Below are 18,738 nucleotides of genomic sequence, written 5' to 3'. Positions count from 1 at the left end.
TATGCGTGATTGATAGCACCGACAGATAACTTTAATTTTAACTCTCCGAGCTGCACGATACTGTTACATACGCATAATAAAAGTATAATACAAGCATATGTACATCAATGGTAACATAATAAAGTTTCGAATGAAATCCAATCGACAGGTTACGATTTCGTTTCAAGCTGTACGAAATCTGTCGAATCAATAACGCGGATAAATTTATATTTTCAACAAACGGTTGGAAAGTTATGATTTAGTTGGATTTTTGAATTTTTTACACCGTGAGTGAGGTCCACCATTTCTGAGGAGCGCGCTAATCTAACGCGGGCGCATGCGCTCAACTGAAATTCTCAATTTTACGCACTAGGGCTATCTTGGCGCATGCGCACTTTTCGATAACTTAATTTTACGCACGGATTTCACGCACTGTTAGTCATTGGGCTGAGTTTAAGCTGAAGTTTACGCGTTAGGTCAAGTTTCATAAAGCCAGGCTCGTGCCTCTGAACCTCTTGATTGCCCTCGATCTAATTCTTTTAAATTATCGTATTAAATTTGTTTACTTCTCAAGTCAAACTTTCCTGCGCAGATGTTGGATGAATAAGATGTGCTTATGGTGCATACTTTACACTCGTCGGAAATTGCCTACTTTCCGCACTTGTAACACAATATACTATTTCAAAAATTTGTGACTGTAACGAGACAATTGTGAGTAACTCGTGTGATTAATTTTCAACGACTGATTATCTACTGCCGAATGAATTTTTGTTCTGAAACGGGAGTATAAAATGGTAGCAAGATTAGAAAGATTTGAAAAAAAAGAGATCCCGAATGAATCCGAAAAATGTGCCTCTTTGATACAGTTTATTTTCGAATCAACGACCGGCATTTGAATATTTTCAATCTTCGGGAGTTTAAATCAATCGGACCACTCGGTAGGTAGAAATACGAACCGCCACGGTGATTCTACGTCAACTGCGGTTGCGTTCACTTCCTGCTACACAACAGCGGCCCCCATGCTGTACTCCTGGTCATTTAATACCGCAGGCTGAACCAAGTGCCTAAAATTTTACGGAAAAGAAAAAAATGTGACACTAAATGGAACGAAAAAATTAGCAAATCGTTGCTCGCGCCAAAGGCGTTTATTTCAAAAGAATAATAACCATACGTCATTGAAGTCGACTGTCTGCCATTTGGTGAATTGCGGTGTTTATATATACATATTTATATATGTATATGTATATATTATATATACGCTAATAATTCGTTCTCGTTAGAATTTTATATTATATTCTAACAATGAGTACAGTATTATTATCAAACCTATGCATATACAGCCAGGTTACACAGTCTCAAAAATTTTAAATCATACATATCAGGTATATCAAACATGTTCCAATTTACATATTCAATAGTATATGTGTACAAAATATATAATGTAGGATAATGAATGTTAATTTTATTCAATCAACACCATTATGTATCCGTGCAATTTAATCCACGGAGTGCCAGCTGATTTAGAATATTTTCAACCATCATTTGATTGTCATAAGATACTGTGAGAACTGCTTAGGATATAACATACAGAAAGAGCGTTTGTCGTAACGGTAAAAATTTAAAAATCATCCGAAACACAAACAAAAAATAATCAAGACGCGGGAAAAAAGTTTTGAAACAAAAAATAGAGAAATGAAAATTATCACATGTTGCGAAGAGTTATAATATGCAAATTTATAAATCAATACTATTTTTATTATCGTAAAACTCGTTTACGTAATTCCAGCAGATATCGCTGCGCGCTGGAACTTTGTTAACAGATTAATAAACAAGAATTAAAATTGCCCGCAGCCTGTCGACTGAATAAAAATTGATTATTATTGAGTGAATAAAAAGCACCACCGAACGTGCACAGATTTAATGGATCCGCCAGGAGCAGCAGACACCTCGACATTTGTATTCGCGACGCCGCCGAAGCACGTCACAGATGCATAATATTTGATAGAATTTTGATGATCTACGCGTCGGAGAACTTGCACTCTTGAGGTAATTTGGAATTTCTGCCAACCGTCATCCAGGCCTCGATCTCCTCGGTGCTGTGAAAATTGAAACGAACAGTTGAGCTGAGAAATCCTCAAAGTCGCATACGTATAACGATATAAGTGTGGCTCCATGCATCCGAGCATAATCGTGGAATCGCGGCATTATAAAGCTCGTAAAAATGCATAATAATGCAATGATAGCGATGGTCTCGGTTTATGGTAATACGAGGCGAACTCACGTCCTGGGCACATCAGTCATGTTCTCCACTCCCGTCTCCGTAACGAGAACGTCGTCCTCGATACGCACGCCTCCCCAACCTCGGAAACGCTCCAATTCTTCTCTCACGATGTACTTTGCTTGGTCCCCGTTGGCCAATGCTTCATCCAGTTTCTATAGAGACGATTTTACCATGCGAATATTAGTCACACCAACAAACACCGAATATCAGACCAATGTCACAATGCCGTCTTTGTCGCACGCTGAACGCGCATCTGTTTATACCAACATTCATTTTTGTCATTCGTTTCGCTCGTGAAATCTTTATACGTCTGTCGAGAATGGAACGAACACCAGGCTGAACCGATTCTGCTCAAGGATTCTAAGTACAAATTAGTAGATACGACTTCGTTTGGCTTGCGATGCAATTGAGTAAGAGAGCAAACGTAACGATCAAACCCGGCATTCTTCAATACTACAGAAAGACTTTGGGAATGGATCTAGAGCCGAATGCTCCATACTGTGATATCACGCATCACTGGCCAAACAAAGCGATTCTTCCAAGTTATTCCCGATCCATATTCCGAAGCAGCTCGTGAAATCCGAAGGAGCAAAAGTCTATCCCGAAACACACGACGACCCTCGTGGAAACTTTCTGCATTGAACAGCTTCGTGTTCAGCGTGATTTAGAAACCGGTACACGTAAGGTGGTCCATGCTTACACAGTCGATGAAGTAGCATCCCGGCTCGATGGTCAGCACCATTCCAGCTTTCAGGGTCCTCGCGGTCCGCAGCTTCCGGAGTCCAGGTTCGCTCGAACGTGTCGGATGTCCCGGCAGGTAGCCGCCGACGTCGTGAACGTCGAGACCCAGCAAGTGCCCGAGACCATGGGGCTGGAATACCTCGCCGAGACCGGCGAGAATCATTTGGTCAACATCGCCGACGAGTATTCCTCCTTTAACGAGACCTCCCAGCATCACTCTGTTCGCCAAAAGGTGCATTTTCGACCATGATACTCCGGGCTTCGCCGCGTTCATGACGGCGTTCCGAGCATCGAGGACCGCGTTGTAGACCATCTTCTGGTCCTCGGTGAACTTGCCGTTGGCCGGATAACTGCAGGTTATGTCAGCCGCGTAGCCGCAGTAATTTGCGCCCATGTCGAAGAGGCTGAAGAGGAAAACATGGAGACCAGTTAAGGGGCGATACGAAAAGGAGGCTAATCGACGTGCTTCGTATTGTTTGAAACAACCTCGCAACTACGATTTGTGATAGGTACAAATCCGTTCGGATGGAACTTGAAGAGTTAAAATACGATCACGTTCTGCAACTGGATATGAAAGTGGTGAGAAACTGACAAAGTTTTAGTGAGAAGCAATCCAATATATTGCAAGGACGGAAAGTAGTAAGAAGCACAAGATCGCAATCGCTTCAGCAGCTGCGATTAATGCACTTCTTGCGGTTTGTTTGCACAGCTCATTGATTTGTGTGAATGCATTTCCGCGTCCGTTTTCAAGTGTTTAACCTCCGAGTATAATTATCTGTATTGCGTAGACGCACAGACGGAAAGGAAAAAAGACGAAGCGACAATTTTCACGCAGCGTGTAATTACCTAAATACTACAAAACCGCAGAGTATGATAATATGTCGTGTGAAAGAGTCCAGAAATGCTCAGACGGCAGGAAATGCAAATTGCGATATGAAAACGGATCGGAGACGCAGCTGGAGTGGATCCAACTGGTGTTGATTAAGCGACTATCATCTCGACGTATAGAAAAAATAGCGAAACCGCCAACTTTATCTACAAATGTCCAGCAGTTATCATCAAACTGGGAGAGTTCTCATTATTGTGCCACTCTTTTAATTCCTGAGACATATCTTTCGTCGAGATTTTTTGAAATTTATACTTGTTTTCTTCGTGATTGATTCCTCGTAAAATAACCTGAGATCGCTTTTCGATAAGAATAATACTTTCTTGAATAAAGTATGATCATTTTGATTTAAAGAGAATTCTAATTCTCATTTGGACGTTGCACAGTTTTCGTCCACATCCAACTAAAGTGACTTCTGCAGTTTCATTTACTTCGCGTTTTTAGTATGGACACTCTTTAACCATACTATACGCACACCCGAAGTATCTTCAATTCCGTTCTCATTCCTTACACGACCCGATGTTTCCCCAGAGAATAACACCGTTTTTAAACGCTGTGTATAACATTGTATATTCAATTATTTACGAGTGATGAAAGAGGTTACGATGTGCATAATATACGTACATATGCATAACAAGCGTTCAGTTTTGCAGAACGCACCGAGACATGCGCGGCTAGATTGATGGGCCTTATATGGATGTGTTTCGTTTCATGAAATTCCTGATATATCTAAGCACTTTACGTATCTCCCTCTCTGCGAACGTATTATACATATATTGTACGTAGTTACATATACAAGATCCTGAGCAATAAATAAATTTGAAATTCTAAATAGCTCCTCTTGATTATTTCATTTCTGTATTTATTCCTTTGACATGATAAGTACATAAATCGTCGCCTATTTTTTGTATCTTCTCTTGTACTTCACTTCTACTTCACAACTTTTTATTTCTCACTTAAATTTTTTCTTTCGCCGTTTTTTTGCGAACGTACGTAGGTAAGAGTTTATCGTTATATGCGCGGCTTTAACGATAAGCGGTAATCGTCGTATCTTCACGTACAAACGTGATACTACTTTCCACGTATAATACCTATACACCTGTACATGAGTAATATATTTACATCAGCTTCGAAATACATTATAGCTGGTAGAAATGATATGTAAAGTTTTTGTTACCGGTGCAAAATGTCCTTTGCTAACGAATTAACGGTGATTATATTATAACACCTGTTAATTTTCATTGTTTATGCTTGTATTAAATATTACAGAGTATAATTTGCAGGGTCTGGGATGAATGGTTCCATGAGACCTCAAATTATGTCCATTATACACGTATGTGTGCAATATCCCGAATGAATGAATTAAGTGTTCACATATATGTATGAGTATAATATATATCTTTACAATTTTAACGATCACCAACTCTTTGATGAGGCTGCGAGAATGTGAAGGGGAAGTATGAAAAAAAAAATTAAAAAAAAATAAATAAAAAACTAGCAATAAAAAGAAAAGAAGTAGAAAAAGAAAAGGAAACCGACTGTAAGCAAAGTATCTTGACAAACGGTGCTCCCGCGTGATAGCAAATATGTGCGAGGAATTTGTGAAAAAAATACGCCAGTAAAACACCTGCCGAGTATTGTAAATGAATGGATATGCAAGATAATTTGTATGTATGACCATATGAGATCGTGACGTATGAAATGAGTATGGAGAACAGGCGGCGCTTGCGCGTTTTAATTTCTTTCATAATATGTAAATAAAAGGCTCGTCGAAGTACGCAGAAAAATTATTACACGTACTATAGTACATGGTATAATGTTATACTTTGATAAAATAAATTGTTTCTCTGAAAAAATGAAGCTGAACAAACCGCATGCCGTATTAAGATCGGTATTAAAACACGCATTATAGACTTAATGACGTCCGAAAGTAAAGAGCGATTACGACCAACATGGATTTAGGTAAAACTCGGCGTGGTTCTTTCCAGAATGTAGAACAATGGTGGAAGGTAAAATCGAACACGGAACATGTAACACCACGATCACGTTTTCATCCATTAAATGCGATCTATTCAAGCGGATTAATTACACCGCCCATGAGTTTTCAGCGTTACGCAAGAGATCACGAGGTTCAAGCACCTGAATGATTCACTCTCCCAGTAATTAACCGATTCGTAACGAAGGTGGTACAGCTTATGTGAGACGCTTAATTACCAGGCCAGGGGGAGGAGGATATCGAATATTAGAATTTTTGATTTCGTCACGTAACCGCGGAATTCACCGCTGCGTACTGAAGTTGGAGAGGAGGACACGCGTGTCTGGTCTTTTGATTGAATCCACAATAGACCGAGAGTATAATATTATTACATGCATAGCCGGCGATACCAGTCACTTTTTATATCACGAAATCTAATTCCAAGCAAGGAATTTCGAACTTCAATGTATACACGTATTATGCATAATTCATGTATATTTTTGACACGACCCACAAAACGTCGTTTTGTCCTGAAAAATATCTTACAGGCTGGTAGGTATTATACCGTTCGTACAGCGAATGTAAAAAAAAATTTTTTAATACACTCGACAGGTTAACGAAAAACATCGACCTTCGACTTGCGAGTAACAGAACCTAATTACTGTACGGACAATTTTGCGTCGAACGGATCGGTCGTTTAATTTCCACTTTACGAGTATTTTTCTTTTTCTTATCTGATTTTCACCCTTAAAAACATTGTATACCACCATTACACATTTAACCTAACCATATACATATAATTAATGACGAAGTTACGAACTTGTGAATTTTGCAGTGTTGTTGAGAGAACTGTGGCACCAGAAACCTGTACAAGCTTTCCGAAAATACGCCCCTTATGAATAATAATTTTATTAACATCCGTGACCCTGGCCGACAGTCTATTGACAATCACAAGGTGACGATTCTAGGACTGTGAATTTTACGGGGAATGTAATTACAGGAATAAGAGGCCAAAGATTTGAGATCTAGGACGCAGAGTCTGCATTGCTCACCACATGTCTCCGTCCTTGAGGACCCTGTTATTCGGTGCACCGGCATGGCCGTAGTGAAGGATAGAAGCGTTGTGGCCGGATCCGCATATGCAGGTGTAAGAAACATGGCGACATCCGCCTACGGAGTAGGCATGGTGCATGAAGGCAGCTTCCGCTTGAAACTCAGCGAGACCCGGTCGCACCGTTCGCATCACTGCTCGATGTGCGTCGGAGCTGACTTTTACCACGTATTTCAAGACCTCGATCTCCCTCGGTGACTTGATCACTCGGCTATCCTTACGAAAAACGAAAGAAAAAAAAAGAAAAAAGAAAAAAAAATAGATCCAATGAAATGCTTTCCATTTTATTGAAAAAGTAAATAAGACATCGATACTTTTCTCTGGGAGTCAAGTTCAGGAGAAATTATTTGAGCTACCGGATTTCTCGTCTGGGGTTAAAAAGAAATCAGACATGGCGGCCTTGGGATTTTTTCGATCCCTACTCGTGAATTCTCATTCGAATTATAAAATTCTCAAACAGAACACTGGATCCGAGTTTCGTGAAAGTCGAATGAGTTTTTCGTATACTTGTTTAGACTAGTGGCGTGCAACAGCTTTGCGAACTGTTAATGAAAAGCATCAGAGAGAAACTATCAAGGCACTTGCGTCCACTGAATTAAGTCCAGGATATTATGTATAACCAAATCGACGCTGTACCAGGTTGCTACATTCCCTCTTCGGTGGCGAGAAACCTTTCCTCGAGGTATCGAGCGACAGCGAGTGGTTCCGCAATAATTTTCTCGAGAGTCTGAAAATCGAGTGACATAACGCGAAGCCCAAGTTTTCGGAAGTGCCTTTTCTTCGTGACTTGAGGTCCCATAAGCTGCGAACTGTTGCGGCAAAAGTGTTCGGGGAGGTGAACAAGGACGGCGATGCTGAGGTTCCTGTGCTGTTTTTCCAAGCTGAAAGCCTGGCTCGGAGAAGGCCCAAATCTGGGATAAATAAAGGCGTCGATCGCGTAGAACTCGACGCTGGGTAGCTGGCCCAGGAAAATAGTCTTGCTAACGACGTAATGGCGGCCCGCGAGCTTGACGAGATGGGGATGAATCCGGTTGACGATTCTCTTGAGCCTCGCGTCCCGGCAGTCCGGGTTTCCGGGCCTCTCTTCTCTTGGGATCATCGGGCCGGCGTACTGCGGGCATTCGAGTGTCATGGCGGCGTCAAAAAGCCTCAGTTTCGTCTTGGAGGCGTCGAGCGAGCGGAGGTTCCGCCTGTGGAAAAGCCGGTCGAGAAAACCGGCCCTGAAGACCTTTTCGGCGAACCTAACCGGGTGTCGTTCTAGGTGGATAAAGGCCAGCAAAACGTCCAACGCCTCGTTTGGCTTCAGCTGAAGGAACCTATACGCCACCGCGTCTTCCAAGGACTTCCAAAATCGGCCGGATATCGGCTCTGGAGGCCGGAAGTAGAGGCTACCGAATGGTACGAAAATCGACACGATCGCTCCCGCTGGAAGACTCCTAGCGTTCTTTGCCAGGTAGTCGGCACACCCAGAAAGAATAACGGGGTTTCTGATCCTCGTGCTCTCGCAGTAGTTCATCATCGCTCCGATCAATGTCGGCACCTTCAGAGAACATGCCATGATTCAGTTGGTGTCTTCCGTTTTTTCAGAGGGGCTTTTCGCTTGGACATTACTTGGAAATCACTTGGGAATCGTTGGTCTCAAAGGATAGTTTGACATCCATTGATTTCCCAGTCATTCAAAAACGTTCAAGATTTATCAACTTCTCACTGATTTTCAGGCGATTTCTAATGTTGATAAATAGCTCGATATTCACTGATTTCCAGTGATTTCCAAGTGATTCCTAATTGAGTGAATAGCCACTCGAAAGTTTTTACTATTTGCTTGTAGATACACACTTTCGCAGCGCGTGTTGGACGTTTTCTAGTGCCTCGAATCCATGTCCTCGACCACGTTCGTTCTATCCAATATGCAATGACGCAATCCTGCTTTCAAATTCGGAACCAGCGAACCCAGGACCCCAAAAGAACCGAACACGCGCTACGAAAATACTCATGCATCGATGGCAGCTGCACCTCCTTTGCCCTGGTCTTGCCCTGCCTCGCCTGCACATGAGTCTCCATCATTTTTTCGACGGCTGGATCGACGTTGCGAGTGACCGTCCAGGTGCGGACGAGGTCCAGAAGATCCTGCTCGTTGACGGTGTTCGCCTTGGCAGCAGCCCACCTGTTGGCCAATCTGAGAGTCTCTGGAGACTCGATGGCCGCGTTGGCCAGAGTATTGAGAATGTCGGCTATCTGTCGGCCCGAGAGCAACCTCAAATGGCGGTCGAGTCTGCGATCAAGAACGGCGTGAACGAACCTCCTGCTCTTCTTGAACGAGTAAAGAGATCTGAAGAGAGGGACCAGATCCTCAGCTGAGACTTCGCTCTCTTTAGCTGCGAGACCGACCCAGAGAGAATCAACGACTTCCTGGTACTCGAGATTCCTGAATTTCGTCATGATCCGAACCGCCTCGACGATCTGGGCGACGTTCATCTCATTGTCGGCGATTCTGGACGCGACTTCGTCGCAAAGACGATCCCGCAAGGGGTTTACCGGCGGGCTGATCGTGTCCCTGGTCAGGAGATCAAGAGCTTCGAGGAGCGTGTCGCTGTCCTGAGTCCCGACAATCATTTCGACCACCTGACCAAGGACTAATTCGCGGTTGCTGGTTGGACTCGCTCGGTTTCCGTTTCGCGGGGAGTTTTCGAGCTCGATTATCTTTCGGAGCGCCTGAACGGCGACTATCGAGTTTATCTCCTCTACTATTATCGTCTCCAAGAGCGAGAAAACCCCTTTCGGCGTGTAGCATGACTCGAGGCCAGCAACGAGCTGCTCGACGTTGGCCTCGTTGAGGAAATCGAGATCCGATCCGAACAGGATCGCCGTTCCCTCATCCGTCTCGATGTCGATCCTTCGACTCGGTCCCCGTCGCCCTCCGCTCTTCGACTTTTTCGCCATTTTACTCCGGCTGCTCGTTCGCTGGCCCTTTTCATCCTGCAGCAACAAGTCATTCGCCCTTCTGACCATCACCGGCAACTCGTGGACCAGTGATCCATCCTGGACAAGTATCGTACTGCACAATAATGCCCGTGGTCTGTCTCTTGCTATAGTGCTGAGAGCCGAAATCGGAGAACGAAGAACCATCCGAGAAGCGAAATGAAGTGGAAGTCTTGAAAACACTGCTCTCAGCAGCATCGTGTGTGTTCTTTGAGGTTACTTGGGTTTCTTATTTTTCAATTTGTGACGCCTCATTTGCAATTCAATGGGAATCCACAACGGACGCGTCGAAACGGGTTTCATAAGCGATTTGATTTAATGGAAAAAACATTACATCAAATTTAATCTGAATGAGAAAATGACTTTCCGGGAATAAAATGTGATGGATAAATTCTTTAGAAAAATGGTCCTGTCAAATTGCCAAATTATTCTCGACAAATGAGGGGTCGGCTATTCAAATATCGAACGATCTTTACTTGTTAAAATATTCACGCTAGCTATAACTGCAGCATTTTTAATCCAACTTGAGTGCATAATTCTCTTTTGGTAAGAGGCGTCATTTGCGATTGACGTACTTGTATTGCAAAAACTCCGTCGGCATAGCAGCGATCTTTTGATATTCTGAAATATCAGCTTACCCACGCAGTAGTTTAAAAAGCATTTGCAATTTACCAGTTAGCAACAAAAACGTATTTGATAATATTGATCCTAATGAAGAGCTGCAGGACTCACCATTCAGATATTTCCGGATACAACAACGTGTTGTTAACGTTGAATCTGAAATATGAGAAACGGACGTCTATTGTGAGAAATTTTCATTTCGTGAGAGATTCAATACTATATTTAGAATCGATGGAAAGACTATGAATATACATTTTGATTTATATTATACTCACTGGCCAATCTTGTCGAAAACAGCCTCACGCGCGGCAAGTCCGCTGTCGGTGTTTAACCCGTTCTAAGGCAAAAGACAAACTCATAAAAAAATATGCAGATACATCAAACCAAGCATAGGTACGCAGTGTGTATAATTTTTCCAATTTATCTACCATATGGCTCAAAACGGGTGGACATTTTATCATTTTCTTCATTACCGACGTAAAAAAAGAAGACGGAGCTCACCAACGTCAGAAGCACGGAGGCACCCCGCTCGCTTAGTACATCCGCAATCTCGTCTGTGTAGTAAACCTTGTCGACCGCGTAACGTTTCCGGAAGTCATCGGTCGTGTAGAGGGTGCCTTGCCACACAGCATACTCGGCCGGTAACCGGGGGAAGAACAGTATGGACTCGGATGTCGTGACGTCAATGCATCCGTAACAGTCTGGTTCCTCGACCCCGAAGCACCACTGGAAGTACGACTCCTGCTCGAACGGAAAAGAACGCCACAATGTTAATCGGATAATTCCACGGCATTTTGCACGGAAGAAACATGAATTATAGTCGAATTAAGCAGCTACGGTCAAATTGACTCGTCGATAATTGTAAGAGAAGAAAGAGCTAGGCTAAAAATATCTTTTATTGATTCGGGAATTCCCGTTTCTTACGTGATCAGGATAATTATATGAACGACTTTTTCTTCCCACGATTTTATCCCACATGTAACTATGCGTGTGTATGTACATCGATTTTACTTACAAAACCACAAGTATACTTATTACTGGACGAGCTGTATAGTTGCGGTTATTATGTATATACCGCACGTGTAAGCCAAGTGTTAATATGAACGAGTGACGAGCAGACGTATATCAATGAATATATACACGTAAATATATACTCGCAGAGAATATATTATTATGGGCATACGTACGAGTATAATACGTAAGTGCCGACCACTTTCTACGCAAAAGGTGAGAGTTGAGGATTATTTTAGCGACGGTAACGTTTGAAAATAATTTTAAATTAGTTCACCCTTTGCGTTGAATTTTCAAATTACAAGTCACCGCGTCTTCTATTTCTCCCATCAAGACTTTTCTACGCCTATACAATGCACGAAACTCCCAAGTGGCAGCTGTTTTTAAGTAAAAAAATTTTACAGTACAACATTAATTGTTTATACACTGTGCATAGATACTGAAAAATAAAAATTGTCAGCGATTACTTTATTCCACGTTATTTACTGCCTAGCAATAATTATTTACAGATTACCTAAACGAGTCAGCAAATTCGTTATATACGCGAAAGTCTGATTCTCATGCCAGATGTAAAGTAGCAGGACTTTTTTATATATATAATCTCTGCATATCGCTTATAGTTTGAAATTACCGTATATATAATACATGGAGAAGCCTGTATATTCTTCTGTCACTAGATAATATCTCATACAGTTTTTACCAAACTACATTTATGGCCTCTGTCTTATTGTACTTTATCGTAGTGAATATGATTCGGTATTTTTTTATTTTTTCTCTCTTTTCATATCACGGAACTAAATTTCGTCTTCTGACCTCTCTATTTCGTTGATGAGATATACCGATGATAAATTACATTTGCAATGAACAAACAATCATTTCTGGATTGCCTTTACAGTCTTATACAATCCAACAATCATGGTGTTACCAGACTCTTGATTTTATAACGCATGAATGATATAGCTAATATACAGCTTCACAAAATGACGCAACGATTAACGATTACTTGAGGAAAGTCTAGGCATGTGCATCGTGTATCACGAACGATGCTCTGGTATGCGTATCAGAGTTGTGCTCAACGTGTAATTTCGAAACATAATTGCACGCCACTTCCTACAGTATCTAAGATAAAAAAAAATAAAAACTCTATTTTGCATGCGGTTTGTGAGTATAAAAAAAATCGCACGATTATTTTAGATCATTAACAGCTAGTAAAGCATACATATGGAAATCCTTGCCTGTCGGAACGGCCAGGAGATGTCGGTGTCGTTGAACGGGACCTCGACACCGCCCTGGAGAACTACGAAGGCGCCCTTTTCTGGTACGGCGGTATTTCCCCGAAGAACAGCGGCAAGTCGTTCCCGGTTTTCCCGGAAAAGCGACATAGGGACCTTCAAGGTGTGTTCGCCCCTCACGAAATGCGACTCCATCGGGCACCTGAGAGGAATAAAAAAAAAGGTCCAGGTCATTCACCGCAAAGACTGTACGAGACTTTGAATTTTATTTTAAAATACGTTTGTTTATTCTCAATTTTGGGTGCTTCTCTTCATTATCACACATGTCATCTCGATAGTATACGTTCTATGTAAGTATTACAGAATACGCAGAGCTGCCGTGACGCGGATATTATATATCTATACGTCACTGGCATGCGTCAAGATCGTCGTCACCTAGGCGCGTACCTCGAACTAGAATAGATATACCTATATTTTGCATACGTGGTTATATTTAGCCCCCAAACTCGTGTCATCGTTATTAGACCGTCATAAAACCTCCCGACGTCGTTTACGCAAACGTTCTAGTCGTCGGACGTAAGATCCATATGGTGCTTTTCATAACGGAACACATATTGGTGACACGCTCGATTTCTCGCATTTTTTCTCTATCTTGCTTGATGATATCCATCTGAGAACTATGCGAGACAATTTCATGCTTCGAGACGGCGGGGATTCCGCGTGTTTCATTGTCAGTTTAAGAGGATGCTATAGTAAGTCCTTACCGCCTGAGTAAAATGGTATTATTTTTCACTACTCTCCAATCCTACACAGCACTGATGCAGTGAAAATATCGCAATCAGTGCAATTTTTGTTCCATGCGTGAAGACGGGTGGGAAATGTATTCCAATCATAAGTACGGTAATTCAGTGACAAGAGTACATTTTTTTCGCATCACTGTTGCGTTCAACAAAACTTATTTTGGATATTTATATATGATATTTTATGTTATTAAATAATAGCGCCGACTGCGGTATTTTCACTACATGAGCAAAAATTACAGAGGCGTTCGTTCCGAAGAAGCCAAACCAAATTTGATAGAATTGGTAGTGATGGAATTTCCCGATTCATCGTACTTGTCATTTCGTTTTTTATTGCTCGTAAGCCGCCATTCTTTTTGTCCAAGCAACTTTCTCCGTGATCATACAATGAGTTTCGAATTCACGCCATTTCAGATTAGCCATCGTGTGATCGCGAAATGTCTTTTCAAACTCTGCAATAATATAACTGGAACTACATATTTAAGGGTATAATGCGCACGGATAGATGTGTGGGGAGCCTGTCAGTCAGTATTAAGATTAACCCCCGTCCGGCCAAGGTGAGTCGAGTGGACTCAATTAGCGAATCAGGTTTGTCTAATATCTTGTTATAGGTACTCGGTGTTCACAGAAGTTTGACCGATGTCATGGCTTTGCAAACTGCATTGCACACGGTGTAGATCGTAAAAATAAAGTACCGTTGTAACATCATAATGAAACTTTGTCATCTTTTTATTACCGCATTTCGAATGCGTTATTTATTTACTTAAGAAGGAGGACTCCGATTTACTCACTTATTTTTTTCTTCCGTTTCTGTTTTTTTTTTTTCCTGCTTCATTGCTACTATACAAATTACACATTTCATACCAACAGACTTCATTCAATATGCACGACCGCCTTTACCGCAATGAAATATTCCTGGTAGCTTTATCAACCGGAAGACAATAGCCACAATTGTGTAACGTTAGAGATCCTTTGCGAGAGGAAAATCTTTATCGATTACATCACGCAAAGCCGCGTATATAAGAAGAATATAGTATACATATTTTCAAGGTTGATACAAAACATTTATGTCATCCAGGCGATGTACAATATAAATAAGACTCCTCATCCTGAAATGAATAAATCTCGATATTATATAACGAACGTTTAGATCCTCATACATGGTGGATATCAGACTAACGATCAGCTTTGATTCAATTTTCCATTAGACCTACATACGCAAGCAAATATCGAGTATAATACACAATAGAAATATGCGCGGATGAAGCAGAGTGAATATTGCGTCAATTTATGGTTCGATAAAATATTCGCTGACGCGTAGAATTGCCGATCTACAAACCGTAGGTAAAGTTGACATGCAAATGTGGAATTGAATTTTGAACCAGCTAGAGCTATACTAATACTCGTAACCAGATACCTTCGAGCTTCCACGAACCGTGACGTTTATTTATAAACCTCCTGAAACGTGACGGACAGTAACAGACGAACAGGAAATTTGTGATTTTCAGAATGACGAAGAACGAGCCCAACAAACTGTGTAAATGGGTGACTGCTTTGACCATTGTAACGTTTAAGGAACGAATTGTGCAACACAGTTCACTCAACTATTTGTCAATCGTTATTAGTTTCAGTGCTGACAGCTGTTTACACATATATATGTGTATATATATATATATATACATATATATATGTAATGCAGAATTGCGTATCTAGTTCAGGGAAATTTATGAAACCGTTGTTGATCAATTAAACTTTACATATCACGTATATTCTACTGCTTCTCCGAAGCTTACATACATAATTGATACAATCATTTTAAATTAACAATACGTTCGAAACACCAAAAATAGTCGATCGCGTCATTCGCGTGTGACAAAATGTATCGTGCTATACGTATGTATTTGTTGCTGTCAATCTGTTTATTTTGATCAAAAATACGTGCAAGTTATGACCACAACTCGAACGACGTTATATTGCATCGACGTTTCATATTTCTGTCCTTGTCTATACGTTATTCTGAATCGCAGGCAGCTAATTGCTTGATGACAATCAAACCGTGTGTAGACGAAGCGACATAAATCAAGCATTAAAAACTTGAACATTCAACTAACTCCAGCCAGCCGAGTAGAATTGAGAGACGAATTAGGATGAGTGAAAAAAAAAATAAAATCGACCCCACGGAAATAGAATCGAACGAGAATAACGATCAAAACCTATCTTAATTTCTATCCTACACTCAGTACATTTCCGTTAAACGGTTATCCAACGACGTACACGTGGCGGTGTTCCAAACAAAGATGAAGAAATAAAAACAAGCAATATATTATAGTCGGAAAAAGAAAGGGCTGCGACTCTCTTGATGAGAAAAATAGCACTCGGCGATATTGGTATACACGTATCATACACAGCAATTTATAACTGCGGGCATAAAATAGATTTGCGTATAAACGTGTATCACTGATATGAATATGTGTGAAGCTTTTTCGCCGTATTGACTGAAATTGACGTTCGGCTGAAAGAGGACAAACAAATTTTGTATGCAATTTGGAATTCGGAAACCGCTATGGGCATTTCCGAGAAAGCTATTCTCGACTCTGGTCTTGTTATATATATTACACCTATTCTAGATTCGAATCTCAACGGAATACCTTGAACCATGATACTATAGCTAATCCACCACTACTTGTCCGCGAAGGAAAACTACGCGATCACATGCGTGTAAAATAAACACGTTACACATATTTACTCCTCGTGACGAGGCTGGCCGAGTATAACCGAACCCGCATACCTTCCCCTCTCTGGCCGACTAAATGATCACCAGCTTGGTAAATGGAGGAACATTTAGCTGTCTCGAAGCTTTTATCTAATAATAGAGACAGATACTCCGTCCGATGTCACGTCATTATCGGTGGACAACAATAAAATTTAATCTCTCCACCTTCCCCCTTCCACCATGCAAGTTCGCAGCTGCGGGCAACGGTTTCTTTTCAAATTGCCACCTGTTTTCGATGGAAACAAACAACGGGGCAATACAAATAGTGGACAATACAAAGTACATATTGCAAATTAAATGTTTATAGCTTATTGTCGATACCGCGTGCAGGGTATTTCAGTCAAGTAATTCTACTGACCTGTGCCCGAGCCACGGTAAACATTACGATTGTCTCAAATCATCGTTATCTACATCGATTTGTTTTTACACGCTGTAGGGGGGCCGACAGACAAGACAATTGTTGAAACAATATTCATCGAATTATAGCTGCAACGATCTAAGCAAATAAAGTGTAAGTTGAAAAAGTATATAAAACAAAACAGATGACTGCTGTGAAGTTTGATCGAACAGCGGTACAACACATCGACAAAAACGTGCAATTATACCGAGGTGACAATCTTTCGATCGGGTTAATCCGCACTCGATGCCATACCTACATACATATATAGGTATACAAAATGTGCGTGGAATATTTCCTTGTCAGTAGGTATATGTATATGCACGAAGCGGAGTTCGGTGTTATGATCCGTCGGCAGTCTGAACTCCCGCTCTTTATTAATTAAACCAGTTCTAACGGCATTTATACAGCACCAGACGTTGATACATCTACCGGAGATTAGATGTCTGTGAGTTGGTATAATACCAGCTAACGACGGACAATTTTTCTATAGCGGAAAAAAATGTTAAAAGTAAAAAAAAAAAAAAAAAAACAAACTAACAAGAACAGAAACATAAAAATTTCCCGTCCAAGTGGGAGGCGTTGTTCTCTCACACTTCACAGTACGCTTTATCTCATCGCGTTGAAGTTAGTAACGTTATCGTAACGATTCATGCTGGGTGAAAACGTTTATTTCGCCTTGTCGGCGAAAATCATTGTCAAATAAAGAAAATAGTGACTTTTGTTTTTTCACCAATCTTTCGTGTTACGATAACGTTACTAACTTCAACCTCGTTTTATACCGAGCTCCGTGGATAATTTCCATACGTTCTACTAATTTTCACGGGCTGTAAGATTATAGTGGAATTGTACAAAACGGCCTGCAGCCGAACAAAATGTCAAAGCCTGAAAGCAGTTCAGACGTACGAGTAGAAAGCGACAGGGACCGGGTGTAAGCTTTTTGACAAATATACGTACGTGGCTTGCGTATCGGCCATGTTGGTTATCCGGCACTTGTTCAGACGGTATTGGCGCGGCGTTCGAGTTGCGCGGTGGGTTGAAAGTCGACGTTTGTCGTCCTCGTCGTCGCCTCAACTCTCAAGCTCTTTGTTTTGCTCTTCCTCCTCGCCGGACGGTCGACACGATCGCCTCGCAACTTATGCACTGTTGTTTCTTGCTGTACGACGGTGTTGACGCCGGTGCTGCATGTGCCGATGATTCTGCACCTGATATTTATATCCTCGCGTTGCGCCTTTCCCGGTTCACTGCGGAGAGCCGGACGAGAACGACGTTGCGAACAACTCGCGGGCCGTTGTCTCGCTTCCAGACTCCAAAGTCCTCTTTTATATATGCTCTCTTATCGTCACTCGAACCTGTCATCTGGCCGTATCCTTGTGTCACTGTGTGTGCAACTTTGCAGACGCACGCGCGTGTTGTTGATAATCGAAGATGGGATGATACACGCGGTGCGTCCGAGGAAAATTCCGCCCTTCAGCACCGCCGGTAGTAAAAATTTATAAACCTAGAACTGTAACGTCGGGTGAAAAAAAAAAAAAAAAGAAAATAAACCCACGCGAATGTAAGTTTACCGCCGTAAGAGAACAGCTTAAGTTCTGCGTGTTTCGCTTACTGATCTTTAACTAATTTTTTGGAATTTATGCATAACGTTTTTTAGCTACTGTGATTCTTTATTAAAAAAGGAAAGAAAAAAAAGAGACCCTACAGGACCCTTAACGATACGATGTACCCGAGATGTAGAACTCACAAGATTGGGGCGTTTCTTTACGGTCCGTTACTAGAATAGATAAAAAAAATATAACCTTACCGTTCTAGGGTGTTCCCGCGTACTCTGTTGTGCGTAACGCGAATTAAAGGGTTACAGGTGATTAGGTCAGAATAATATTGACGGTGATTGAAAGAATAACGAATATATTTGACAAGTATAAGGTGTGATGGGTAGATTTGTTGCACAA

General features: G+C 41.4%; 2 protein-coding genes across 3 annotated transcripts; both read right to left on the bottom strand.

Moving 5' to 3' along the window:
• Positions 1–1,105: 1,105 nt before the first annotated feature.
• On the bottom strand, positions 1,106–18,093 carry Dip-C (dipeptidase C). Of its 2 annotated transcripts, XM_046636880.2 has the most exons (9): positions 17,744–18,092; positions 12,820–13,018; positions 11,075–11,314; positions 10,849–10,910; positions 10,685–10,729; positions 6,915–7,184; positions 2,961–3,405; positions 2,261–2,412; positions 1,106–2,075 (listed from the first exon to the last, which is right to left on the bottom strand). In XM_046636880.2, exons 1-9 carry the CDS (start codon positions 17,761–17,763, stop codon positions 1,997–1,999), a joined length of 1,512 nt encoding a protein of 503 aa, XP_046492836.1. In that variant the 5' UTR covers positions 17,764–18,092; the 3' UTR covers positions 1,106–1,996. The 2 variants fall into 2 exon arrangements, with proteins under 2 accessions (XP_046492836.1, XP_046492837.1); XM_046636881.2 differs by lacking the exon at positions 6,915–7,184 and having other exon boundaries at positions 17,744–18,093.
• Positions 7,199–10,678, bottom strand: LOC124224717 (uncharacterized). The gene is made up of 2 exons (XM_046636882.2): positions 8,908–10,678; positions 7,199–8,536 (listed from the first exon to the last, which is right to left on the bottom strand). The coding sequence occupies exons 1-2, from the start codon at positions 10,148–10,150 to the stop codon at positions 7,617–7,619; spliced, it is 2,163 nt and encodes a 720-aa protein (XP_046492838.2). The 5' UTR covers positions 10,151–10,678; the 3' UTR covers positions 7,199–7,616.
• Positions 18,094–18,738: the final 645 nt, after the last annotated feature.

Source organism: Neodiprion pinetum, chromosome 1, assembly GCF_021155775.2.
Source record: "Neodiprion pinetum isolate iyNeoPine1 chromosome 1, iyNeoPine1.2, whole genome shotgun sequence".
Taxonomy (NCBI): domain Eukaryota; kingdom Metazoa; phylum Arthropoda; class Insecta; order Hymenoptera; family Diprionidae; genus Neodiprion; species Neodiprion pinetum.
Note: the sequence above shows the minus strand (reverse complement) of the source record. Positions and strands in the feature narration are given on the sequence as shown.

Coding starts and splice junctions, on each gene's coding strand:
- LOC124224717 (XM_046636882.2), bottom strand. CDS start 10,150: ATGCTGCTGAGAGCAGTGTTTTCAAGACTTCCACTTCATTTCGCTTCT. Junction 8,537..8,907: donor CTGGGTTCGCTGGTTCCGAA/TTTGAAAGCAGG, acceptor AAGACACCAACT/GAATCATGGCATGTTCTCTG.
- Dip-C (XM_046636880.2), bottom strand. CDS start 17,763: ATGGCCGATACGCAAGCCAC. Junction 10,911..11,074: donor CCTCCGTGCTTCTGACGTTG/GTGAGCTCCGTC, acceptor CTTTTGCCTTAG/AACGGGTTAAACACCGACAG. Junction 10,730..10,848: donor GTTTTCGACAAGATTGGCCA/GTGAGTATAATA, acceptor CTCATATTTCAG/ATTCAACGTTAACAACACGT.